At 44.5% G+C, this 25,609-nt stretch overlaps 13 protein-coding genes across 13 annotated transcripts; 6 read left to right on the top strand and 7 right to left on the bottom strand.

Moving 5' to 3' along the window:
- Positions 1 to 335: 335 nt before the first annotated feature.
- VRG4 (LALA0S06e07734g1_1) lies at positions 336 to 1,322 on the top strand (the record flags this gene model as incomplete). The annotated part of the gene is made up of 1 exon (XM_022772033.1): positions 336 to 1,322. The coding sequence occupies one exon, from the start codon at positions 336 to 338 to the stop codon at positions 1,320 to 1,322; it is 987 nt and encodes a 328-aa protein (XP_022629177.1).
- A 301-nt stretch (positions 1,323 to 1,623) lies between these two features.
- On the top strand, positions 1,624 to 2,829 carry KRE29 (LALA0S06e07712g1_1; the record flags this gene model as incomplete). The annotated part of the gene is made up of 1 exon (XM_022772031.1): positions 1,624 to 2,829. The coding sequence occupies one exon, from the start codon at positions 1,624 to 1,626 to the stop codon at positions 2,827 to 2,829; it is 1,206 nt and encodes a 401-aa protein (XP_022629176.1).
- Positions 2,830 to 2,855: 26 nt separating this feature from the next.
- Positions 2,856 to 3,761, bottom strand: SDT1 (LALA0S06e07690g1_1; the record flags this gene model as incomplete). The annotated part of the gene is made up of 1 exon (XM_022772030.1): positions 2,856 to 3,761. One exon carries the CDS (start codon positions 3,759 to 3,761, stop codon positions 2,856 to 2,858), a length of 906 nt encoding a protein of 301 aa, XP_022629175.1.
- Positions 3,762 to 3,936: 175 nt separating this feature from the next.
- Positions 3,937 to 5,634, bottom strand: COG1 (LALA0S06e07668g1_1; the record flags this gene model as incomplete). The annotated part of the gene is made up of 1 exon (XM_022772029.1): positions 3,937 to 5,634. One exon carries the CDS (start codon positions 5,632 to 5,634, stop codon positions 3,937 to 3,939), a length of 1,698 nt encoding a protein of 565 aa, XP_022629174.1.
- Positions 5,635 to 8,629: 2,995 nt separating this feature from the next.
- On the top strand, positions 8,630 to 9,145 carry LALA0_S06e07646g (LALA0S06e07646g1_1; the record flags this gene model as incomplete). The annotated part of the gene is made up of 1 exon (XM_022772028.1): positions 8,630 to 9,145. One exon carries the CDS (start codon positions 8,630 to 8,632, stop codon positions 9,143 to 9,145), a length of 516 nt encoding a protein of 171 aa, XP_022629173.1.
- Positions 9,146 to 9,643: 498 nt separating this feature from the next.
- LALA0_S06e07624g (LALA0S06e07624g1_1) lies at positions 9,644 to 10,753 on the bottom strand (the record flags this gene model as incomplete). Its single annotated transcript, XM_022772027.1, has 1 exon — positions 9,644 to 10,753. One exon carries the CDS (start codon positions 10,751 to 10,753, stop codon positions 9,644 to 9,646), a length of 1,110 nt encoding a protein of 369 aa, XP_022629172.1.
- Positions 10,754 to 13,362: 2,609 nt separating this feature from the next.
- Positions 13,363 to 15,186, top strand: ARB1 (LALA0S06e07602g1_1; the record flags this gene model as incomplete). Its single annotated transcript, XM_022772026.1, has 1 exon — positions 13,363 to 15,186. The coding sequence occupies one exon, from the start codon at positions 13,363 to 13,365 to the stop codon at positions 15,184 to 15,186; it is 1,824 nt and encodes a 607-aa protein (XP_022629171.1).
- Positions 15,187 to 15,581: 395 nt separating this feature from the next.
- On the bottom strand, positions 15,582 to 16,805 carry EDC1 (LALA0S06e07580g1_1; the record flags this gene model as incomplete). Its single annotated transcript, XM_022772025.1, has 1 exon — positions 15,582 to 16,805. One exon carries the CDS (start codon positions 16,803 to 16,805, stop codon positions 15,582 to 15,584), a length of 1,224 nt encoding a protein of 407 aa, XP_022629170.1.
- A 410-nt stretch (positions 16,806 to 17,215) lies between these two features.
- Positions 17,216 to 17,773, bottom strand: LALA0_S06e07558g (LALA0S06e07558g1_1; the record flags this gene model as incomplete). Its single annotated transcript, XM_022772024.1, has 1 exon — positions 17,216 to 17,773. One exon carries the CDS (start codon positions 17,771 to 17,773, stop codon positions 17,216 to 17,218), a length of 558 nt encoding a protein of 185 aa, XP_022629169.1.
- A 217-nt stretch (positions 17,774 to 17,990) lies between these two features.
- Positions 17,991 to 18,848, bottom strand: NIF3 (LALA0S06e07536g1_1; the record flags this gene model as incomplete). Its single annotated transcript, XM_022772023.1, has 1 exon — positions 17,991 to 18,848. The coding sequence occupies one exon, from the start codon at positions 18,846 to 18,848 to the stop codon at positions 17,991 to 17,993; it is 858 nt and encodes a 285-aa protein (XP_022629168.1).
- A 1,382-nt stretch (positions 18,849 to 20,230) lies between these two features.
- On the top strand, positions 20,231 to 20,485 carry BOL2 (LALA0S06e07514g1_1; the record flags this gene model as incomplete). The annotated part of the gene is made up of 1 exon (XM_022772022.1): positions 20,231 to 20,485. One exon carries the CDS (start codon positions 20,231 to 20,233, stop codon positions 20,483 to 20,485), a length of 255 nt encoding a protein of 84 aa, XP_022629167.1.
- Positions 20,486 to 20,690: 205 nt separating this feature from the next.
- Positions 20,691 to 22,337, bottom strand: MDM34 (LALA0S06e07492g1_1; the record flags this gene model as incomplete). The annotated part of the gene is made up of 1 exon (XM_022772020.1): positions 20,691 to 22,337. The coding sequence occupies one exon, from the start codon at positions 22,335 to 22,337 to the stop codon at positions 20,691 to 20,693; it is 1,647 nt and encodes a 548-aa protein (XP_022629166.1).
- A 494-nt stretch (positions 22,338 to 22,831) lies between these two features.
- Positions 22,832 to 25,288, top strand: KIP3 (LALA0S06e07470g1_1; the record flags this gene model as incomplete). Its single annotated transcript, XM_022772019.1, has 1 exon — positions 22,832 to 25,288. One exon carries the CDS (start codon positions 22,832 to 22,834, stop codon positions 25,286 to 25,288), a length of 2,457 nt encoding a protein of 818 aa, XP_022629165.1.
- Positions 25,289 to 25,609: the final 321 nt, after the last annotated feature.

The following is a 25,609-nucleotide window of genomic DNA, read 5'->3' as shown; positions in this document are numbered from 1 at the left end:
TTTCCATTTTACTGACGCCGTGTCACGTTCCCAAACAGGTTACCCTGTGCACGTGCCAATCTCTTTCGCGTTTTTCAAGCTTAAATTCATATCTAAACATCCCAACAAGATGTCGAACATAAACCACTTCAACACACGATCTTTATCTCGATCAAATAGTGCAAGAATCGCTTTGAAAACTCAATTTTCCTGTTTAACTGACATCTGGTTCGAAAACGGTGAACTTAATATCGCCCAAGTGATCTTTTGTTCGTCAGCTTTTGCATTATTACAAGCCCACTTTTTGTTCGATTCGCGTGCGTAGTAGATCTGTTTTCGAAATTTTTTAACCACCAATGACTGAGCTCAGAACTGAATCCAGCGGTGGATTGTCGCACATCGTGAACTCCGGCCCCGTGTCGATCATGGCATACTGTGGGTCTTCCATTTTGATGACCGTTACCAACAAATTCGTGGTCAATGGTGCCAACTTCAACATGAACTTTGTCATGTTGTTTGTGCAAGCCTTGGTGTGCACAGCGTGTCTTGCAGTGTTAAAAATGCTTGGCTACGCCAAATTCAGACCTCTCAACAAAACAGATGTGAAAAATTGGTTCCCCATCTCACTTTTGCTTGTGGCCATGATCTACACGTCTTCGAAAGCGCTCCAGCACTTGGCAGTCCCCATTTACACCATTTTCAAGAACTTGACCATCATTTTGATCGCTTACGGTGAAGTGTTGTTCTTTGGTGGTAAAGTCACCGCCATGGAACTATCGGCTTTCGTCGTGATGGTGTTGTCGTCTGTCGTTGCAACTATGGGAGATCAGCAAGCCTTGTCCTCCAAATCTGGTGTCGAGGCAGCTCAGGACCCTACTGCTGGCTACTTGTGGATGTTCAGCAACTGCATTGCCTCCGCTTTGTTTGTTTTGGTCATGCGCAAAAGAATCAAATTGACAAACTTCAAGGATTACGACACCATGTTTTACAACAACATCTTGGCCTTGCCTGTTCTTTTGGTCTCCTCTTTCATCTTGGAGGACTGGTCTGCCGCTAACGTGTCTACCACTTTCACTCGGGAATTCATGACTGCTTTGATCATCTCCGGTTTGGCCTCTGTTGGTATTTCCTACTGTTCCGGCTGGTGTGTGAGAGTCACATCCTCTACTACCTACTCGATGGTAGGTGCTCTTAACAAGCTACCTATCGCTCTCTCAGGATTGGTCTTCTTCGATGCTCCAAAGAACTTTTTGTCCATTTTCTCCATCTTTTTGGGTTTCTTGGCTGGTTTGATTTATGTCGTTGCCAAACAGAAGAAACAACAACAAACTCCCAAGGCTTAAGCTAAACTGTATTCCGGTTTACCTTTGCTCGGTGTTTTGAATCTCACAGACTAGAACGAACTTGCGCTATTCTGAAGTACTTTAAACGTCCCAAGAAGGTTGAATATTGGAGGGCTTTTTTGGCTGACACAAATTTCAAATTGTAGGGTTCTGTAGTAACAGCGTGGACCACTCTACTGATTCCTACGGCTATGTGCGGTGGTGCTTCATCGTCATCGTATTGTATTTAGACTAATAAAATAGAAATGTCGATATTTGTTCCCATAGTCAAAAACTGTTTACTGATGAGTAAAACCAGAACATGGGCGATAGGCCCAATCTTGACCCCAGTGAGAGTCCTGTAAACTACTCAGACTACTATTCTGCTGCCTCAACTGTTGATGACAAGACTTGTGAACCAGAGCTGGTCGCTGACTCGCAAGATTCTGATGATATATTGAGCAGCAAGAAACATTCGCTGAATGACATTGTGTGTCTTTCTGACTCACTTGAAAGCGATCCAGACTCTGAAGATCCCTTGCAGGACATTGGGATCCCTTTAGGTACTGGTGGTTTGAGACAGAGCCCCAAACCATCTGACGAGCTACGGTTCGTAGAGTTCGATACCTCAGAGCGTGCGTTTGACGAAAACATAGTTGCTAGGCTAAACAAGTTCGAGGAACTCTCCAAGATAATCGAACCTGATGTTGTGGAGCCCAAGGAGTCTGAAGATGCTTCAAGACAAACCTCCAAGTTTTTGATGTCCATCTTCAAGCAGAACGTTCCGCGTGCATATGTGGAAATGGTAGTTGCGGAAAGCAGCGGTCAACGATTTCGAGATTGGCACTTCATATCCGAGGATGCTACTGTCAGGCGTCCGGATCCATGGGATGTGTTTTTGAACCCGAGTGCAAATATCCATAACAAGTCCTTGAATGACCTCCTGCGATCCTTTGGCGTCGTGAACTTTATGTCGGAAAACACAGAACGCATAAAAACTTCTATGTATGACACTATGAACAGATTGGAGTCAGTGGCATGGATGTGCAAAGAACTTGAAAATTACGTGAACAGCAGTGGATTTACCAGAACTTTTATTCGTTTTGTCCTGGATCGAAACATCTTTGAATCGGCAGAATGCATAACTTCGTGGTGCTCTACAATTTATGCCAAGTTATCGGAAGTTCATTTTCTGAATATTTACTTTGAGCTTGTGGATCGAGAGGAATATATGCTACATCTTCGCATATCACAACAGATTCCGGAGTTCCGTAAACCACTTATCGATGAACTATTTCCCAATGCTGACTGGGAGACGATTATCAAATTTTGCGCCACAATTCCAAGCTCTAAAAATTATCTTCAAATGGTCTATTTCGTACTGCTTGTGTATGGCACCGACATATTCCCACCGGCTCGTAGTGAGAACTCAAAGCAGCTGAGAAAACGAATACAAGATTTGTGTGAAGACACTGACCACCCTGAGCTCATGTTACTTCAAAGTTATGTGAATTTGTTCACAATTTAAAGACAAATATCAGTGATTTTTCGCAATTATAAAAACAGTTCAGGCGCTGCTTGCGGCAAATCTTCGATGGTCTTGATTATTAATGAGCCCTCCGGATTTTGGCCCAACAATTCGTCCACTTCCTCTTCTATCAAGTGTATACTCTTCCTGAACCCCAACGATATCGCAGTTTGTATATTACTACCACTGTCGTCCACAAACCAGGCGTTTTTGTAGTCTCCCAAACCGCTCTGTAGCTTGGCTCGTTCAAACGCTTGTGGGTCTGGTTTACAAACCAGATTGTCCCTTTGTGAGTAGTCACAATACGTTATACCATCGAAAAGATCTGCAACTCCCAAGAGTCTGACGCAGCGTAATCCGTGGTTTTTGTAGGCATTGGTGAATAACCACATTTTGTCCACCGTATTGGAGTTTCTCAGTTCGATCAGCATCTTTCGCAGTGCTGGATCGGGCTTTAGTATGTCGTGCAGTGGTAGAGCATCGTCTACCATTTTGTTATATTCGATGGCTCCAATGTCATGATGCTTGACCAGACCGCGAATAGCAAGACCATATTCCCTGTAATAAGTCTCACGCAGTTTATGGGCTTCCTTATCGTCTAATTGAAGCACATTTTTGAAATATCTGTGAATGGACACTTGCATAAGATCATGAATTTTGGTTGATCTCTTGTAAAGACAGTTGTCGATATCGAAGAAAAACACCTTCAAATCCGGATTTGCTTTGGGAGTCTCCTTGGGATCCACTGTGAACCCAATTTGCGATCCTTCATGCGTAAGAGCCTCCAAACGCTCTTTGTTTTCTCTCAATTGGGCCTCTACTTGCTCCCGGTATTGGCCATGGTTCTGGCCTAAACTTGATGTGGTCATTTGGGCTGATGGAACTTTAAAAAAGGTTTCAAAGATTCCAAATCGTTTCAATGCACTAAACATGCGTTAACAAAAAACCAAGAGTCTCGAAGAACCTTATAGAGACCGAATTGTCTTGTTTTTATACTTCTCCTATGACTCAATTGAACAATCATTAGATCTGTAGCGTCCGTACCCGGTGATACATGGAACTTTCTGAATGGGTACTCTCGGGTACACTAGTAGTGAGTGAGTCCAATCATAGTAGTCGAATCTGCTGTATTTGGAATTCCAGATGGTGCTTGAGATTTGAGGCGTTGGTGATATCCAACGATGTATTCACGAGGCTATTCGAGTTCGCCAATGTGATTGTCTTTCCATCAAAATAAGGTAGGGTCAAGTTTGGCGCAAGTGATGGCGACTCCGGTTCGATTTGCGTGGGTTTTGATGCTTCCGACTCATCCTGTTGATTAAGCTTTTCTGTAGGTTTTGGTTGTGTTCGTTCGCCTTCTAATTCTTTTTCCTTTGAGGGCGGCTCATCAGTTTTTTCGGGTTCCGTTGATGATTCTTTGTATGCATCTTGTTTTCCAATTTGTTCTGAAAACTGTCCCTGTGACTTTTTGTCTTCTTCTCCCACGGAGTCTAGCTTGTCACTCTTAGCTTCGTCATTGCTACTAGTCGCTTCCTTGCCGGAAGAAATATTCTCTAATTTGACTTCGGAAAGAGTTTCATGTGGCTCATGGGGCTTTGCAGACGAGCTTTCCGTGGTGGTACCAATGCCCTCACCCTTGGCCCTCACAGAAGGCAATTCTGCCAGTTCATTTGAACCTTGAGTACCTTCCTTAGAAAGTTGCTCGGCATCGGAACCGTCCAGAACTTCTAATGCGACTACATCGAGATCGTGATAGTCGTTTTCGAGTTCCGCCAATCTCGCCTGTACATGGGTTGCTAAACGGTTCTTTATGTCCGCAAGAACATTCGCCTCAACACGAGAAGTTTTGAGTTTCGCAATCGTTTCTATGACACGCTCCACCAAGGCTTCCAATCTCTGATCTTTTATTGTAATGACACCTTTGCAGTATAAATCAACATTCTTAACAAAAAGTTGAAGCGATTCTTCATCGGTGTCGTCGTAAAGAGCCAAATCACTTTGTTCCCCTGAAGAATCATTGCTTTCATACTTCCGGAACTGCTCATCGATCAATTTTAGTGCCCTCTCGATAGATTTGGCTCTGTAAACAGGCGTTTTGAAAAAAGTTTGAACCTCTGCGTCGGTCACGCTTCGTTGCAAGTAGTCTTCATTACCTAACAGAAAGTCAAAGGCCAATTCGTCAATTGCATGTATTTGTTTGAATTCAAACAGCGGCGATTCTTGATAATCATGAAAGAGCTTTTGCAATCTGACCCAGTGGCTCGCCGTTAGAGACAAAGCGTGCTGCAAAACGGCCGATTCTAGCAATTTACATTTGTCGGCAATCACTGTGTTGAATTGTTCCGGCACGCTGACTTTATTGATGAACCCAAATTTAGACACCAGTAAATCGAGATTTTTCAATGATCCTGGATCCTGTACCAAAGCTAGCACCGCCAGAACCCACTCAGATACGGCCAGCGTACAGTGGGCCTCACTTGAAGCCTCAGAACCCACAATAGATGCCGAATTAAAGCCATTGAGTCCCAATGGTGTGCCCAATTCCTTTACCGGTTCTGATACAGTCTCCAGTTTGCATTTAGAATCGTTGAAACACAAGTCCATCAAACTGGCATCTGCCAGACGGGCCTCCTGCAGCAAAACTTCAACTTCATCAGTAACAGCCAGGATATCAGTGTATCGTTTGCCCAGTTCAAACTCAAAGGTGTCTCTTGCGCGGGCTATCTCTTGCGTGAGGTTTAGATTGTAGTCGCGGACCTCTACGACCGATTTTTCGCGGAATAGCGTCTCAGCAGTTGTAGCCATACAAAACAAGAAAAATACTCACAAGTTATCGAGGTCAAGACTTGGTAGACCTCAAAAGTTGGTGCGATACCCGATGATGCATTGCCAATTCGTAATTTTACCAGGTAATTAATTGAGTTAATGACAGCTTGAGAAAATGGAGTCACGTGATTTGTTCAGAACTGAGGTCATCTGACCATGGTTCCTTGACCCAGAGATGATTCTTGAGGTGAGCTTCGAGGATGCGCGTCGGAGTTGGTTCGAAGAGAAACACGGTGCTAATAAGACTACATGGTACGCTCAAAATGGGTGGTTGGTTCATGTTGCAGATGACCACGGTTCGTAAGGTTTCTGCAGGTCCGGTTTGTTGAAGTTGGAACCTTACACGGACGGTTTTAGGTACTTCATGGTGCCCATCGAACGCTATACACGGGAAACAATGGGCTAGTAAGGTACTTCCAGGACCGTTCGGATTCCGGGCTTTTTTGAACCATGACAGCGAAAATCACTAATCAGTGACAGTGTCACCAGGCACATCTACGTGTGTGCCACAAAAAATGGCAAATTCCTTTGCAAATCTTGGCTTTTCGAAGTGCTACTACGTACACCGAAGCAGGGTTGCAGATAACAGTACCAGCAGAATCCAGGGCAAACTGTCTGTCGTTTACGGCTGGAGCATTCTCTATGTGAGTTTCTGCGCCAGCTACTATTGCGAAAAGCCGCAGAGGACAATCGCTAACGCGAATCATCCCTACATCCAAAAACACGTTGACCTGAACTACTCACCGTTACGCAAGCAGCTGTTAGGTACTGTACGTTATTAAAGGCCTATTCGCTGCCGTACAAAAGCAGCGAACTGTTCAAAATTTCGGCGATCATAAAGCTTTGGCGAGCGACGGATCTGCATTGGGCCAAACGGTGCGTGAGTTGAATTTTATGCGGACACTGGGATCGACGAGCGCGTTGCTTGAGACAAGCGCTTCGGTTGTCTGACCTTTGTGACTTTCTCTGGCAAAAAAACCGCTTTTAGTGGTTGCGGTCTTAAGGAACTTCATTTCCGGAGTTAGGTACTGTTACATTGCTTGAAAATGTAGCTTTCACCTAAGCAACAGGGAACGGTTCGATTTTCCGTTCGAGCGTGCATATGTAGTTACGACAACGATATGTTTGAACAATGGGCTGCAAAAACCTGATCATGCAAGAGCTGTATGAACAAGTCATCTGATCGCTCCTGTGTTCTCGTTTCTTGTTTCTTTTCCCGTGGGCCAGTAAACAAGTCTTTGGTAGGAACACTCTTGAGGGAACACTCGTGGAAACACGTAGGAACATGAAAGACGCTTGGTTATCACCGCGAGTAACGCTAGCACGAATCATGGAATTCCCACATAGTTAACCCGGTTTCCAGTAGTTTTTCGGAGGTTTTCTTCTCGAGGTAACGGTTCACGGCATCGATTTTCCATGTGCTGGACGGTTTGTAATGTGAGTTATTCTACAATAGGCATTTTAGGCTAGGTCTTGGCTTGACGGTCTGTAGCTTGGATAATCGGGACGGCGAAGAGAAGAGTAAATCCGAATGCCATTCGTGTAGATCGTTTTGGCACGGGTTGACGTCACCGTTAATTCTCGAGCTGCGAGTCGTACCGTAAGCAGCCCAACTGCACGTCGTATATGCACTCGTAAAAATAGAAAACGCTGCACATCTCTGCAATGGGACAGCTTGAGGGAGACGTGTCCACGACTACTACGGGGAAGGTTTCAAAGCTGACTGAATCGAGTACGGTGGTTTGCATGCTCTGCTAACACATACACACACCATGGAGAATGGTAACGAAGCATGAAAAAAAGAGTTGTCTCGAGCAAAACACTGACGTCGCAGAAAGGAACGCACAAGACACTCATCCAGAGACAATCACGACTAGAACGATGCCAAGTGTCTCTGAGAATGCTAGTCTTCAGACCCAAACAGCCACCCAGCCATTTAGCATATTTTGCAAATGCGGAGTGCTGCAGTCCGGGCCATCAGGATCGTTGCAAACCGACCGTAGAGCTATCTAACGTCCTCAAAATCAGATCGTCGGCTTTTACAACGTTCTCGAGCCCGTTTCAGCTGTTTCAAAGTCCATTGTGCTGCGAGTGCCTTCACACGTCATCACGTAAACGTATTGGCTTCACACGCCAACGCAACGTCGTCAAAGGATCGGCCTGGAGAAGCTTGCAAAACGAGCGTCAACGTTGTTAAGCGTTTCGTACTCAAAACTGCCAGATCTGGCAAGTAGATCTCTTGTTATGCGTATTCACGACAAACGTACGAATCATCGCAGCCGGCACCGTAAATGGGGCAGAACTGAGCCAGGCCAGTGTGCCAAGCTAAGCCACAGACAAACAAACGTCGGCAAACCGTTTCAAAACATATTCTTTTCTCACTTTTTGGTCGTAAACGTAGATCTTTCGACGTCAGCAGGGTGTGTCTGCGAATCGCATTCCATAATTGGAAGCATCTAAGATCCAGCAAACCTTCGAGATTTGCGCATTCAAGAGCCCTGCGTATTCTTATCCAGATAATTTAGTTGTCAAGTCAATCCGTTGTGACATGCCTGATCTGGGGACTATTCAAAAATACAGGAAATATTCGTTTCGAAACTCCGTACCAGGTCTTTAGAAGTGAACAGATCAAGTTAATGATTATGAAATCTCAAAAAATTCGGCATTCCAGCACCTACTTGTAATTCTCATTTCATCTGATTGTTCTAAATCGCATTATGTATGTGTGAATTTTCTACCTTGAACTTTCTACCTCGATTCTTGCTACTTTCTTCAACTGCCTGTAACACCGTAATGAGTCATTACAAGCACTAGACTCATATTGATAACTCCTACTGTTCAACATGTATCTCTCCGCTGACGATAAATTCGTCTGAAAAACTTCCTTCCTACTCCTAAAAACAATTTCTACACTCGAAACGTTCGAAGCCTAGTGTGTTTCAATCATTGATCTCAATCCCAAGTACTGTTCCCAATGCACTTCTTTAGAAAAGCGACTTTAGAAGATTTGGACGAGGTTTGGTCAATTCTGGAGTCAGCCAAAGAACTTTTGAAGTCACTGAATATCGACCAATGGCAGGATGGTTATCCCAATAAAAAACTTATCAAGACGGACATCAAAAAGGATAGAAGTTATTTAATGATTTGCGAGGGCGAAATAGCTGCTGTGGGTGTTATCCTGGTCGGTGTTGACCCTGCCTACACTGCGATAGATGGCCAATGGATGGGGCGCGAAAACGAGCAGAACTACGTTTCTATACATCGTACGGCTATATCGCCTAGATTTCAGGGTAAAAAGCTGTCAAGCATCATGATGACTGGCCTTATTGAGATATGTTCAGAGATGGGCTTCAAGGACATCAGAGCCGACACTCACAAAGATAACAAAACGATGCAGCACGTTCTTGCCAAAAGTGGGTTTGAGTATCGTGGAGAAATTTATCAAGGCAATGAGTCCTGGAGACAAGCCTATCAACTGCTTTTGTCTTGAAGGCGAGATTCTCGGGTAAGTGGGAAAGTTCATTAAAATCGTCGTCCTCCGAACTCTTTCTCGAGGTGAAAACCAAAGAACCGACTTCTCAGATGTATTTTTTGCCTCCGGGTCTGGGAATACCAGTCATGGAGCAGTAAATATGGTGGTACGACAACTGTGCCGTCCCGCTGGTGATTCCAATATTTGGCGGAGTAGTTATTGTACGTTATAGAGCTAATAACAGAACGCCAGTGTCCACGGTAGATTAAACAACAGACGTTTACTTTTTCTGCAACCGGTGTCAGGTAAACCCCTCTACTAATTCACACACATATGTGCTCTTTACAGCTGATCGCCTGGCACAGACCCACAAGCCCACGCTTTCCATGTCACCGTTGAGCTCTGCCCAGTAATGGCGAAATCAAGTACGCAGTTGTCAGCCGCATTCCTTAGTTGAAAACAACCACTCACAATATCGCGCTCTCTGATAACCTACTTTTTTGTCCCTTGTTCCAATTAGACCTCTGTCAGAACTTGTTTAAGCTCTTTCGGGTACCACTTGGCAGCGACGTCTTGATGCGACTTTATTCTGTTTCGGAAAACGGCATACCCAACCGGATGCGTGACAAGATCAGGTTTGAACTGAAACCCCACATCCACGCCCCAATTGTTTATAAGCTTGTCCCTTTCATCTCTTAGCCGCAGTATGTCACTCGATAAATCGGAAACGGCACTTTTGCGAGAATCAATGTCTATTGTTTGGAAGAAGGGAATAGACAATCTTACACCTGCGCCTTCTTGTGGACTTGTCACTCTGTGGATAGTGGCCTTGCAGACGCCATCGGTTATAGCTTCGAGTGTTTGACCCACGGCAACCACAAGGCTTCCAGGAACATTGTCAATGGGAATCCATTTGCCCTGAAAGTTTTGAACTTGTAAAGAGCCTCTATGTTCTGAAGCTTGAAATATAAAAGTGATGAAATCAGAGTCCCGATGCGGTCCAACACCTTGAGGAAGCTCAGAATCGCCGTTTTCTGAATCCTGTACTCCATCGTTCACTTTTTCAGGGTATGAGATGAGTTTTATCTTGCATTGCTGGTCAGGCTTGAAATAAGAGTCTAAACGGCCAGCTGGTAGGCCAATGGCCTCACATACAAAGCCTCTGAACGCAGTGGATAGCTGTGTCATTTTTTTAATGTAGTCTGTCACCACAGGGCGGAACTTTGGAGCATACTCCGGTTGTGGCCACAGATTGGGGCCCTCCAGCTGTTTGTAGAGCGGTTCTGGATCTTTGGGAGCGGCTAGTTCTGTTCCTAAATCGATCTGCTCTCTCCAATCTGCTTTACCGCCCGTAATCTCATTTCCCAGCTTGGTGTAGCCCAAAAAATGCGGAGAGTTCAGCATTTCACACTCTTTTTTGATTTCATCTGGCAACGCAAAAAAGTTCAGTGCTTCTGACTTGATATCTTCGAACTGATGAGCTGGTGGGCCGAATTTCTCAAAGTTCACCAACAGGAAGAAACCCACATTTACAAGTGCATCTTGCAACTTTCTTAAGAACTCTTGTTTTTTCTCTGGCTTCAGTGCGTCTTCCAAATCAATCACTGGAATGTGGTTGAAGGACATCTCGATAAAGGGGTGGAAGACGGCGTTGGGACAATGTAAATTTCTAATCCTATGGCTCTTTTAGCGAGATAAATAGATTTGTAGTAGATCGAAACGGCTTGCGATATCTACATGCACAAGGTTATTACGGTAAGACGTTCGCCATCTATTGAGACTATTTAAATGATGCTGTGAGGCGATATATGCTAGACATGGTCCATGTACCGGGTTTATTCTTGAACTTCTCTACGATGGACTATGCTGTGGCTCAAAGAGACATCCATTGTCCACATGCTCAGGAAAGTATCACTGGACGATAACTCCGAAAGTTCGAGCTATATAGACAACAGTTTTGTAGACAAAAGGGAGTGCTTAGGGTGACACACTTCGAGTAGTTTGTACGCTTTTACCTGGTGGATTTGTGGCCTACAATTGCGAAGACTTCATTACGAAAATGCCTGTGGTAAGAGAAAAGACGGGAAAGCCGACAAGAATGGAGGATTGAACTTGATTTGTTGTTACGTGAAAAACAATTGAATTGAGCGCATGGCGATAATGGTATTGATTGGGTGGTCCAATATTGGTGAGCTTCATATGGTGTTCTTTTCCTGGCTCAACTCAAGTTGTGAAAATAAGAGACCACTGTTATTATACATGTCACGAAAAGGATGATTTCACAGTATTAGCGTTAAGAAGAGAAATACCATCGTTTGCTGTAGGAAGTAGATGACGTTTCGACCAGAGATACGGGGAACACGGGTAGCTTTATTACCACAGGACGTTAGAGACTTTATAGATATTTGCGTTGTAGCGGATGTCGAATTATTCAGTGCAGGTTGATAAAATTTCTGGCGTAGCTTTCTGACAGAGGCGTGCGTGGCCTGGTTTTGCATTATACTACTTTTGAGTAGGCGTGAAAAGGAGGCTGCACAATAGTACGGTGCACAGGATCATTTGAGTGAACGCGCCACGTTGAGAGCGAAATAATTGTTGCAGTGAAGATAGTTTTGAAAACGATAAAGTGTAACCAGTTATTGAACGTTAAAAATAATAAGCTAGACATAGGTCAGAGCTCACACTTTGCAAGCAACTGACTTGCGATTTTTTCGGGGACGTAGTATAATCTTTTTTTACTACTCCGGCGTAGAAGTGAGATTTCCGCAATGATAACAGCAACACTCGCTCTATGTTAAAGGCTACGGATGCGACTAACTACTGGCCCACCATAACGTATTTTTCTAGTTCTAGGGAGTCTCACCCCAGCTGTTGTGACAGCTGAGAGGCTTGTCACTTTGCCAGTATTACTGTCGTAGCATCACGTGATAATATCTGTCTTAGGGTTTTTAAAACTGGAATGTATTCACCTATGGGAATCCTATGTCCAGTCAAGTCAGGCCATGATTCTTGCTTAGTGAACTGCTGAAAGTCCCAATAATGCTTACTTGAACACACTTTCGGATTGGAGCTCGTTATACTTTTTACAGACACTTGGCCCCCTCAAAGTGACATTTGATAGAAAGCCATGCCATCCCATCATGGTCTAGAATTAGTGTGTATCGGCACTCAGCTCAACTGGTAATGATAAGCTTTTCAAGCGATATGTGGTGCTTTTAACATTTGTATCACTCTGGCCGAATGTGACATACGCTGTACGGAGTTGATGCGAGGTCTGTTGTAATGAGCCGAAGTATAAGATGAATACGACTCGCAGCCATCGCTACCTACCAATCGAATTCATATTGCCAGAGCTCCCTGTGGCAACTGACTATTATCTTCCAATCTCACATCACGTGGCCGTGTGGGATTTGCAAGTGTTTCTGATCCTGACGTCCGAATCCTGCAGGTAGCATGCAAAGCGAACGTTTTTCGCCCCAACTGAAACAATTATACAAGTCAAATGATACCATTAGTACCCACTGTCTCGAATTCCTTGAATCAAAGTCAAAATGAAACCAAAAAAAAAATGTGCAGCTTCAGCAACCGGCTCAAGTCTAGCAAAAAGACCCGTAAACAGTCTACGATTATGCCCAATATTTACAGCCATGTTCCTACTGAGACCCTGAATCACGTAGCATTGCTGAGCAAGCTACAATAGAGGTTGTGAGAGTTACAGCTTCCGTCAATCGCGATCTAGATCTAGGTCACGTGACTTTCAAGAAAGCCATCAATTTGTTACATTGAAAATCAGTACAGCCAAAGCCAGTACGTCCAATAGAGAGCCACTTACATCCTTAACACTCCCCGTATTCTCGCTCTCCAAAATATTCACTAACCACCAAGTTACTCTATTATCACTCTTCACGTAAAACTTGCTTGAAAATGCCATCGTCTTGAACGAATTCTCTTTCTTTCTATTCAAATTTTTTCATCTTTCTTTTCAGTATAGCAACTAAATTAAAAGTTCACTGAGATATACTCATCTCTTTCAACTAAGTTTAACTCACTTCAATTCTTATAAAACCTGAGAAACTCATTGTTTTTGATAGTGTTAAGAACTTCCTATTACGCTACGACTGTAGAGCATTAAGAAAGCTATCTGTTCCGATTCTCCTGACATTATTAGCGTAAAAATTGACATACCTAGTACGGCGCTAATTCTCACTAGAATCATCACACAATCGCACTGAAAAATGCCACCAGCTTCCGCATCCAAGGCTAAAAGAGAGGCCAAGAAGGCCGAGAGAGACGCCAAGAGAGCCGCAGAGGGCAAAACTATCCGTGCTTCCAAGAAGAAAGACGATTCTGAAGATGAAGCCGATGCCACTGCTCGTGAAGTGGCCCAAATGAAACTACAACTGGACAAAGACGGTATTTCTGACCGTGTCGTCACCGGTGTGTTGGACTCGCTCACAACCTCCCGTGATGTCAAACTATCGTCTGTCTCGCTACTTTTCCACGGTAAAGTCCTAATCCAGGACTCACAGCTGGAACTCAACTACGGCCGTCGTTACGGTCTACTGGGTGAAAACGGTTGCGGTAAGTCTACTTTCCTAAAATCTTTAGCCACCCGTGAATACCCAATCCCCGAGCACATCGACGTCTATCTACTTGATGAGCCCGCTGAGCCATCCGAGTACTCTGCTCTGGAATACGTGGTCACTGAAGCTCAAAACGAACTAAAGCGTCTCGAAGACCTTGTTGAAAAAACTATCATTGAAGATGGTCCCGAATCTGACGTTTTGGAGGGTATCTACGAACGTATGGACTCATTGGACCCTTCGACTTTCGAAAGCAGAGCTGCCGTTATTTTGATTGGTTTGGGTTTCAACTCCAAGACTATTAACAAGAAAACTAAGGACATGTCTGGTGGTTGGAAAATGCGTGTCGCATTGGCCAAGGCATTGTTCGTCAAGCCAACTCTGTTGTTGCTAGATGACCCAACTGCCCATTTGGATCTAGAGGCCTGTGTGTGGTTGGAAGAATATTTGAAGAGATTTGACAGGACTTTAGTTTTGGTTTCGCACTCCCAGGATTTCTTGAACGGTGTCTGTAGCAACATGATAGACATGCGTATGCAAAGATTAATTGCTTACGGTGGTAACTTCGATTCCTATGTCAAGACCCGTAGCGAACAGGAAACCAATCAAATGAAACAGTACGCTAAACAGCAAGAAGAAATTGCCCATATTAAGAAGTTCATTGCTTCCGCTGGTACTTATGCCAACTTGGTCAGACAGGCAAAATCTAGACAAAAAATTTTGGATAAGATGGAAGCTGATGGTCTGATTGAGCCTGTTGTCCCAGATAAGGTCTTTTCTTTCCGTTTCCCAGAGGTCGAAAGATTGCCACCTCCTGTTTTGGCTTTCGACGATATCTCTTTCGCCTATGACGGCAAAGCTGAAAACAATCTATATGAACATTTGAACTTCGGTGTGGATATGGATTCCAGAGTTGCACTTGTTGGGCCTAATGGTGTGGGTAAATCCACCCTGTTGAAGATTATGACCGGTGATCTATCTGCTCAATCTGGTCGTGTTTCTCGTCACACCCATGTCAAACTCGGTGTCTACTCTCAGCATTCTCAAGATCAGTTGGATCTAAGTAAAACTCCTTTAGAATTCGTGCGTGACAAACATTCTAACATTTCTCAGGACTTCCAGTACTGGAGAGGGCAGTTAGGTCGCTACGGTTTGACCGGTGAGGCCCAGACATCACAAATGGGTACTTTGTCTGAAGGGCAACGTTCTCGTGTGGTTTTCGCCTTGTTGGCTCTACAGGCTCCAAATGTATTGCTGCTGGATGAACCTACCAACGGTTTAGACATTGCTACCATCGACTCATTGGCTGAGGCTATCAATGATTTCAACGGTGGTGTAGTGGTGGTTTCCCACGATTTCAGATTGTTGGACAAGATTGCACAGGACATTTTCGTTGTTGAAAACAAGACTGCCACTAGATGGGATGGTTCTATCTTGGATTACAAGAACAAGCTGGCGAAGAATGTCGTTTTATAAATTGGAGGAGAGCACTAACGTAAATTGTTCTTTGTGTATTTAATAATCATTTGAACGCAGAAAGTTCATTGAACTAACACCTTTTGATATCAATTCTTTTCATAAAAATGTCATGAGTAAACCTCATCAGATGTTATCGTTGTAAGGCAAGTAATTGAAAAAACAAAACTCCTGCAGTTGAAGCGTACAAGGTTGCAAATACATTTTAATCAACCTTAGAGAGCACCTATCGTGCTCAGATCCCAAAAAAAAAAAACCAATTAAAGCCATACCAAGAGACATTTACTGACTTAGGCCAGTTAGCGTACGACCTCACCCCCTGGAAAACGGAAACACCAAATCCTACGTGGATAAAGACCGGTACACCTAGAGTTGACATGATAAATACCAGATTCTCATGTAAAGCTTGGTTTGGGGAGGTTTGTTACAGCTGGCACATTTGTAGCAAACGAAGCACCAGCGTAACCGCCCCGCACAAGTTTTGCGCCCGCTTGAGATTTCTTGGAGTGCTTCTTTTCAGAAGTAGACCCCATACCAATGTCAGCAGTTCCACTCGACACTGAGCTAGAACTCGATACCCTGGGCTCTTTGGAAGAAAGAGTGACAGGCCCAGATATTTCACTACCCGTTGAATCGGAAGATGGATGAGCCGCTACACTTCTCAGTGGTTGGGAAGCTGAGTTGAACATTGAATGCATTTGAGGGTATTGTCCAGGTAATGCGCCCATGGGAGGGGGCGCCGGCGGTGGAATTCCGTAAAAACCAGCCGTTTGTGGTGCATTTGCGTTCATGAAAGGTGCATGATGCATGGAATTGAAGTATGGCGGCGCACCTGAAGAGATAGAGTAGTTAGAGCCTAGATGTTGCATGCCCAGAGGAGCTATTGGAGGGAGGCGGTTCTGATGCGAATACATCTGTTGATTCTGATACGCATACATCTGATGGTTCATTGTTGACTGCTGTAAAGACTGGTTCTGGTAATGTGGGGGGAAATGCTGATTTGGAAGAATCTGCTGAAACTGTGGTTGATGTTGGTTTTGATTGAGGTGAGGTCCTGGCTGTAGGAGTGGCAAAGGACAATGAATTGGCGTACTATGCTCCTTTATTGGTAACGGTAAAGGAGATTGCGTTGGTGATGCGCTAGGTAGCGCTTGAGGTGTCATTTGACGATTCGTACGCTGGTCCACACGTGGAATACTCGTTAACCCACCTTTATCATTTTCGACGAGTACGACATCTTTAAGATTCTGTGCTAGAAGTTCGGCAGTTTTCCGTCCAGCTTGAGTAGATGTAAGCTCCAGAGCGTGTGCCGTTGTTGAGCTTGTACTTTTTGCCGCTTTGTCGTGTGAACTGCTGGCCCCTGAGTTGTCTGGACGTTTATTGTTTGACTTGCGTTCTTTCTTGGTGGAACCGCCAAAATTAGGCTTCTCCCCATTTGGCAGTGCTTGTGGTTGAGAAAGGGGCACGCTGTCTTCTACCACGTTGCCCTCCTGGCGAGTCTTGTTTTTGCGGTGGTTTTTCGTCGTTTTTTTCTCCGGTTTCTGGAGCTGACTTGTTTTGTTTCTGCCGGCTGCAGGCAATCTCCTTGAGCTGTTGAGATACATCGTATCGGTCGACATCTTGATATCTGGATATACTGGTAGACTGTCAACTTGTATGTTGGAACCAAATAGCTGAAACTGTGCTAAAACCTCGAAAAGTGGACGTTTTGGGCGCTGAAAAAAAGGGGAATAGATGGATTCTAAAGCTATAGCTAGTCCTGTAGTAAATGAAAGCTGAAGTTTTCTAGTGCTGCTTCAAAGATCTATACCGAAAGCGTTTGGTACTGGAATGCTTGTTAATCCTCTTTGATAGTACCATTTCCTAATAATATTGATATGTTCATTTACTTTAATTTAATTAGGATTGTTTCGTTGAAAGTTACATCGATAAGAGAAGTCAGCTGATCGTTAACACGTGATAGTCGGTTGATCTTCGCTTAGCTTCAAATTGTACAGTTGAAATTCTTACTCGTTTCTGTTGACAGCTGTCATATCAGCTCATCCAGTTGGTCTTGTTCGGACTCGAGATCGACGGGTACCTTGGATTTGGAGGTTTTGGTGGGTATTTCGCTTTTTAGGGCAGCGGGAGTGCCTCGAACGTGGTTTGAAAACCGTGTATTGTCGTTCTTGGAACCACCTGCGTCAGGTTTGATTGATATTGAGTCATTCTGCTTGTTTCCCAACAGACGATTCAATTCAGCTACTGACATCGAATCTAGCTCTTTTCGTGTAAGGTGACTGGGAGACTTGGTTTGGTACTGGCTATCATGATCGGTATTGTTCTGTCGAGCCAACAAGATTTCCTTGAGCTTTTTATTCGTTGTCCCAACATTTGAATCGTCATCGTTTTGGGTTTGGTATGTCATCGATAAGTCTTCGTGGTAGCGGTAATGGTTGGCCTGTAGTTCCGGCACCTCCGGTTCCGGCTCGGTAGTTTTGTTCAGAGCCCGGTATTTACGATCACTCGGAGTAGCATGTTTCCGTTTCAACTTTTCTTTGTCCTGAAACTTCTTTCGGTTGTCCTTCTTGAGTGCGAATGCGTCCATTTTGGCCTGTTGTATGGCTGAAATCTCATCGCGAAGCTTGTTGGTGCGGGCTGCTATAGAAATATAGCCTTAATATCAATTCTAAGTTGGACAACTAGATGCTTTTAAACGGGTCATCGTCGAAGTCAATGATTAGGCTATAATGGGCTCTTTTGATACTTGACGGATGAAGCATCCTCAGCACGAGGCTGCGAGCCTTATTCTTTTTTTTTTTTTTTTACACGTATGTCAGTGGGTCGCTGTCCTCCGTGCTCACCACGCAATCGATACCGGCTTTGGAAAGTTGCTGAACCATCACAGATTTCAAGAACCCTCTCTCGGTGTTGGAATGGTTGCAGACCACTACGGCTTTGCCCATTTCCCTGAGTCTGAGAATTTCATGATGAGACATCTCGCCCGTGAGGTACAAGTCCACGTCGTCTTTCAGGTTCTTGAACACACCGGAACCGCTACCAGCGCACAAAGCAACAGTTTGGACCTGAAATTCGCTTAGAGTTTGTTTCACAGCACACTGGACTGTTTCAATCCCCAAAGAGGCCTTCAATGACTCGATTACGCTTTGGAGCGAGATTTGACTCCTCAGTTTAACAACGCGTCCGTAACCAACTTCAAAGTCCTGCTCGCCTTGAACTGGAGACACTTTTTCGATACTGACGCTCGAGTCAATCAAAGACTGGTCGTGAACCAACGAGGAAGCCAGCCATGCGTTGACGCCGTCTTTAGCGGCATCGATAGCAGTGTGGGGACAGTAAACGCTGATTCCGTGCTGGATCAGCTTCACCGCTGACTGATGCTGTGGGTTGGACCATGGGCTGATCCGTTTCCAACTTGGGAAAATGAAAGGATGGTAAGACATGATCAGGTTACAGCCGTGGTTGACAGCTTCCTGGGCCACAGCCGCGGTCAAGTCAATCGTAAGCAGCACTTTGGGTTTTTGAACATCGCTCTGCAAGGTAGAACAATCGATTAGCAAGCCTGTGTTGTCCCAGCTCGAGTCTGCGTAGCTTGCTGGGTACAATTTAGTGATTTCTTTGATCAAACCCTTGAGTTGGTTTCTGGAAAGGGCTCTACTCATCGCTAAAAATGAAATATAGGAATCGGTTCCTAGAAATGGAACAATTGAACTTATGATCAGTTTACGAGTGTCTACGAGTGCCTCTTTGGTCAACGATTGCTGTTTTGAACTTGTTGTGAAGTCGTCAAGCGGAAGTGATGATCTTCAAATCCACTATATAATCATGAAAAGAAGATGGTCATGTGAGCAAAGCACGACAGAATCAAGAATCGATATCATTTCAACAGTTTGCTTGAGATTTCAAGTTGCTTGGTATTTTCACAGATGTTGTTTCATCTGTATCTAAAGTTTGCTGGTATTTCTCAACCTGAATACTTATCTTTAGTTAAGTGTTTCAATATTGACATCATCTCAGAGCCAATTTCCTATTGAGAGTTCATCGCGTATGATTTGAGGAATTGAAGAGCTGCGATAGCCTGGAGCTATTTTCAGGCGTTCCATATCAAATCAGTAATGACACCAAATTGAGTGGATTTTGTTTGATTTTGCACAATACTACGGATTTTATTCCCCAGCAAGACCTTGTACGCGAATATAAATTGTTAAGAGACAAAACAAACTGACAATCTTATGTACAAAGTCAAGGTACTATATTTGCGATCCCGTAGGACAGATCAGGCCCGAAGAAAGAAAGATAAAATATGTTTTGTAGTCCACATTTTTCAGAAACTCTTCACAGCTGCGTTCGATGAATGCCAGATTGAGTGTTATTCTGAGTATTCATTTACGTTGCGTCTTACGACCGTCAAATTTGTTAGTTTACAATATTTGTTCGCACTCATTGTGAGATACAGATTTAGAGTCTGGACTTTCACTGTACAATAACTGTTCTAAACATTTGCTTCTATCGAGAGCGAACTGGTGTTCTTTGTTAGTATAGACGGCAAGTGTATATGTTTCGAGCTTTATTTGGTGCATAGACAAGTTAAGGAGAAAATACCAACCCAAACAGCTGTTAAGTCTTCAAAGGCTACAAAGAGTTCTGATGATGCTGCTCAATGCTATTGATGGCATAGTCGTGGATATGTTGACCCGATCACTGTCACTATCGTAGTATCACGTGACCATTGTCAACGTTCATCCGGAAGAATTCGACAACAAAATAACCTTTGATGTCTGGCAAATTTCCCTGCTAATATTCACCGTCGAGATTTCAATCATTTCACAGCTCAAATAGTACACTATACATGTCACTAAGTCAATGCTGTGGCGCTTTCCCTTCATTCATCTTGAGCGTCACGTGCTTTGCATGTCAAGTTCATTTCATTAATCATGGTCATCCAAGCTTCACACATCATCGGCACAAGATCGTCTAGTCTTAGTCACCTTGATATCCCACAGCTCATTCGGATAGACCCCACTTTCTCACCTTTACTTGCACGATGCTCTCCCAGCAGATAATACAGGACAAACTTTCCGCGGCGATCGCGGATATTCACAACATCATCATTACAGATACATCAAACGGTTGTGGCCAGTCTTTCGATGTGATTGTGGTGAGTGATACCTTCAAGGGTAAAAACAAGCTACAGAGGTGTCGATTGGTGAATAGTGCGTTGAAAGAAGAGGTAGCCCAGATTCATGCGTTCGGGTCAAAGTGCTTGACACTCGAAGAATGGAAAAAATTGGTCGTGTAAGAAAAGTTCCGGATGAACAATAACAGTTTTGAACATATGTTCAAACGGCAAAGCTTGTAAGTGGACCGTTGTGGTTATCACTTACCCAACCCGCTCTGCAGATATAATTCGAAAATGTAATTATAAAATTCGTTAATTCATGAAGTGATACTAATGATGTATATCCAAAAAGGCTCGCCGTTGTGCCCCCCGATGGGCACCAGAATTAATAGCCATACGGAGGAGGAGGTACCTCCTCGCCCCCCGCTTTGAGTCCATGAGCCAGTCCCACGAAACTTAGTCCCTTATGCTCTAAAATGGGCCTTTCCATTTCTCTCGTAACGTAAAACTTACTGCCTCTCATGGGCGAATACAGACTCGACCTGAGTTTTTGTAGTTCACGTTTCCTACTCAGAAATTGGGCCTCCTCTAATAAATTCAGTTTGGACATTTGTAGTTTTCCTGAAACCGAAGGAGTAACTTGTGCGGGCCACTGTAACAATGGAGCGTCGTCCAAAACCGAGTTCTTTACGATAAACGTTTCGGCACTTGGTGTTGCAGGCACGGCTCGTGGTGTATGTATTATTTCGGAATCTGCAGTTTCTGTTTGTCCGTCTCTCTCCGGCTCAACTGTAGCGGTCATTTCTGCCTCTTCTTCGTGAATCACAGGAGTTTGTGGCACAGGCGTGACTATTGGCTTGGCCCGCTTACCCATTTTAATCTTGCGTCTTCTCAAATTAGAGTTGTCGCCACTGCTACTTCTTTCGTAAATTCGAGACTGGACTGATGCAATGGTTTTGAGGTCGTAGCTTCTGTCATCAAGGAAACGCTGTGGTAGAACATTCCGCTGTTGGGAGTAGCCTCCCCCAATGACAGCGCTCGAGCTTGTAGATCTACCCAGAGTCTTCAATTCTGGGGGTTCGTTGTCGTAAAAAGCGGGGTAAAAATTACTGAGTGCGGGCACTCTAGAATTGAATCGATGCAAGTTTTGCCTTTCCAAACATCCGGGAATGGCGCTGAATGTGTTCATTGACGTTGGGTTTAGCGATAAAGATTGGCGAGAAGATACCAAAGTCGAGAGTCGCAGCATTGTGGCCGGCGATAGGTCCTCGAGATCTGAGTCTTCCAGGATAGTGCGGGGCACGTGCGGATGTGTTGAAACCTGTTCTGAAAACTTACTTTCATCTGTAGAACCCGTGTTGGCCTCTCCATGCGTGAACCAGCGTTGACTCATGCTGAAAATCACGCTAGGAAGTACTTCTTTGAACACGGTTTCCATGGATCCCTTCAGCCGCTTTTCGATGCTGGATTGCAGCAGCTTGATGGAGCAGTCAAAGTCGAAATCCAAGTTCACGTCGTTGAACGAGATGCCGACACTGGTGTTTTTCACAAAAATGTTGGTGATGGCCTCCAGCTCGATTTGGCTGAAGGTCATGGTGATCGGGACTGTGAATGAGTCGTTGGAGATCAGACGTGGCGTTGTGAACGCAGGCCCGTTATTGGTGTACAGTAACAGCAAGTTAGCTTCGATTTCCGTGGTTATCTCCAGCATTGCGTTTTTGCACGAGATTTTGCATATTCCCTTTAGCAGCGATTTCGACTGCGCTGAAACGTCCAGGTCTAAAATCTCTAGTTGTGGGATCGACGGGAAGTTTACTTTCCGCACTGAAATCCCGCTTTTCAAGATGTCTAGTTTTTTGGGCGCATTGGTCTCCTGCTTGACCTCATCTGTGACGGCCGAGTTCGACGCATTTGCGCTTTTCGATTGCGTTCCGGTGTTGGCATCTGCATTGAGCGCACTCGTCAGCTTTTCACGGATCTGTTCATTGAACGAGTTATCCTCAAACGTTGCTTTATTGAACCTGAATGACATTTTTTGTTTGTTTTCACCTCGTATTCACCTCGTAATCACTTTGTTCTAGCTCGATTTTACTCCTTTTCACTCCCTTTTTGGCCCACTACACAATCCAACGTATCAGCACCCCGAAAATGCGTCTTCTACTGTCCTGTGGTGGTCCCTTGTGGTCCCTTTATGGCCGTTTTGGTGTGGATTCTGTCGAGATTCAGTTTTTTGATTTCTCCCCATAGGCTCTATCAGGCCCTTCCTATTTATACTCATACCCAAAAAATTAATCAAGATCAAAATCACAGGTCACCTGACTGCTTTTTTGGATTTCATTCGTCACAAAAGGTAAACAATAAATTTCGAGGCCTGAGTATATAAAGAGGATCAAAAATTAGCCGGGAATTTAGGATACTTGAGACTACATTTACTGGAATTCAAGACCATTGTGTGTGTTTGTGTGTATTTTAAGGTAATTTGACTGGTTGAAAACGCTAGATGGAAGCTTGTTTGAAAGTGCTGTGATGGACTACGATGTACCGCAGACGAGACAGTCGTCAATAGTTGTTGCCGTTCGAGTACGGCCATTTACAATGCACGAACAGACACATCTGATAAGTGACCAAAGCGGGGCTTTGGGCAAACTGCAATTGGGAGACGCGAGTCTGGTGCTGCCAGGCGTCGATTCCTTGTCAACAACACCTACCAAGAATTCTGTGGGGTCTGCTGGCCGTTTTAGTAAACCGCAAGGTCTGCGACAAATTGTGGACTGTGTTGACGACAAAATGCTGATTTTCGACCCGGCAGCGAATAATCCGTTGCGAAAGATCAGTGAGACGGTTTTGAACGCAATAGCTGCGCCGGCTGGAAGCCGACGCAGCGGAGAACACAAATTTGTATTTGACCGGGTTTTCAGAATGGATTCCAGCCAGCTGGACGTGTATGAGGCGACCACAAGGCCGTTGCTAGACTCCGTTCTGGATGGTTTTAACGGCACGGTGTTTGCGTACGGCGCCACAGGCTGTGGCAAGACTTACACCGTCAGCGGGCCGTCCGACAATCCGGGCATCATCTATTTGACCATGCAGGAGCTTTTCAACAAAATTGACCAGCTTCGCGACACCAAACGTTTCCAGCTGACCCTGTCGTACTTGGAAATCTACAATGAAAGCATAAGGGATCTGTTGGAGCCCGAAACATCAAGCAAGAAACTCGTGTTACGCGAAGATACAGACCGCCACATAACGGTAGCCAACCTGTCACATCATGAGCTGGAAACGATCGAAGATGTCATGGATCTGGTCGTCAAGGGTAATACCAATAGAACTACCTCTGCCACTGATGCTAACGAAACCTCATCGCGCTCGCATGCGGTTCTGCAAATTCATATCACCCAAAAAAACCGTACCGCAGAGCTCAAAGAAGACCAAAAATTTGCCACTTTATCGATAATAGATTTGGCCGGTAGCGAAAGAGCCTCAGCTACGAAAAATAGAGGCGAACGTTTGCATGAGGGCGCAAATATTAATAGGTCGCTCTTAGCCTTGGGGAATTGCATAAACGCGCTCTGTGTGAATGGTAAAAAAGGCTCTTCTTGCCACGTTCCATACAGAGACTCGAAACTCACAAGGCTTCTGAAATTCTCGCTCGGTGGTAATTGTAAAACCGTCATGATTGTATGCATTTCGCCTGGAAGTAATCATTATGACGAATCTCTTAACACATTGAAGTACGCAACGCGAGCAAAAGAGATCAAAACCAAATTGATACGGAACAGGCACTCTTTAGATCGACATGTGGGCTCTTATCTCAAGATGATCACAGAGCAACGACAAGAAATTGAAGAGCTACGCACTAGAGAACGCAAAATAATCGATTTGCAAATAAGCAAATACAAGATTACGCGCGAAAGGGTACGAATGGCCGTTTGGGATAGTATTCAAGCTTTGCGCAACAATTTTAAGACTTCTGAAAAATTTCAGCATCTTAAAATGATTAAAGCACTGATATTGTGCAAAAGACGTTTCCTGCAGATGGTTGGAGTTGAGCTCGCCACTTTGTTGAAATTCGTCGACCTTGGTAGTCAGTTGCACGAGGATTGCTCCACACTTTACGACCAACTGAGTGATAAGATAAAAGACCTCGAACAAAGCTTCGATACTCCGGATGAACTGGATTTATCCCTCGATCATACGAGAGAAGTGGACTTACAAAAATTGCGGGAAATGGAAAATTGGAATGATGATTCAGATCTAGTATGGTATGATTCGCTGTTGAACTCGGTATCTGAATCTGTGCGTAATGAAATTCTTGTGTGCTCCTCTATGGTGATGGAAAAATTCATGCAAGATAGCGTGCTGGTAGACAGGATCAAATTCATTTCACAGACACTTTTGAGAAGCTTCATAGAAAATAACACGGAAGATCCGATCAACACCGAAGTGCTGCTACAAGCAGTCCACCAGCAAATGAGAAGTCTTGTTCAGATTGACCAAGAATTTGAAGCATTCGCAGCAACTGTCCAGAGTAACGTGGCGTCCACCGCGTCCGCCAATGTAGGTCCTTCGGACTGGGCCCGCGACTGGAACGTGCGTAGAGCATCTACGACACAGCCCCACAGAAAGCATGCAACGGCCAAAGTAACGAAATCCAATAGCGGGACGCCGTCTCCGATTCAGCGGTCGCGAGCTACTCCTGGCAATGCCAATAATAAGAGCGCCAAGAAGGTTAGATGGTCCGAGGTTCTTCCTGGGAACGATTCTACGTCGATGATGATGGACGACGACGACCAAGAAGCTGCTGGACCGAGTGGTAACGCGATGGTGTGGCCGTCGTTTGAAGAGGACGTTAGTATGCAGGATATTCCGGCAGGTGGAGGGTTCACCGATACCGGTAATGTTGGGCCTGGCGGGACATCTGGTGTTGGGTCTGGTGCTCGCAAGATGTCCTTGACCGCTACTGCGTTGGTAAGAGGGAAGTGAAAGATGATGGGGTCGATTGCATAAGGTTTTTGTACATTGGAGTTATTCATAATTTAGCATTTTTTTTCGGGCAGAGGAACGGACGGTTGGAGACCACACAACCTAGGCAAGAAATGTTGAGATCCACAATATTCTTGTAGAGTGTTGGATAGTATTGATAAATGCGTCATTGGTGTCACAACTGTAGAAAGTGATACATATGGGAATGACACACGCGTTCAAAGTGATATGAAATTTGTTTGTTTTTTTTTATAATTCTTATCTCACCCGAACGACACTGTATTCTAGCACTCTTACTACATATTCTCGCACTTTTCCTTC

This window comes from Lachancea lanzarotensis, scaffold LALA0S06 (genome assembly GCF_000938715.1).
Source record: "Lachancea lanzarotensis genome assembly LALA0, scaffold LALA0S06, whole genome shotgun sequence".
Taxonomy (NCBI): Eukaryota; Fungi; Ascomycota; class Saccharomycetes; order Saccharomycetales; family Saccharomycetaceae; genus Lachancea; species Lachancea lanzarotensis.
Note: the sequence above shows the minus strand (reverse complement) of the source record. Positions and strands in the feature narration are given on the sequence as shown.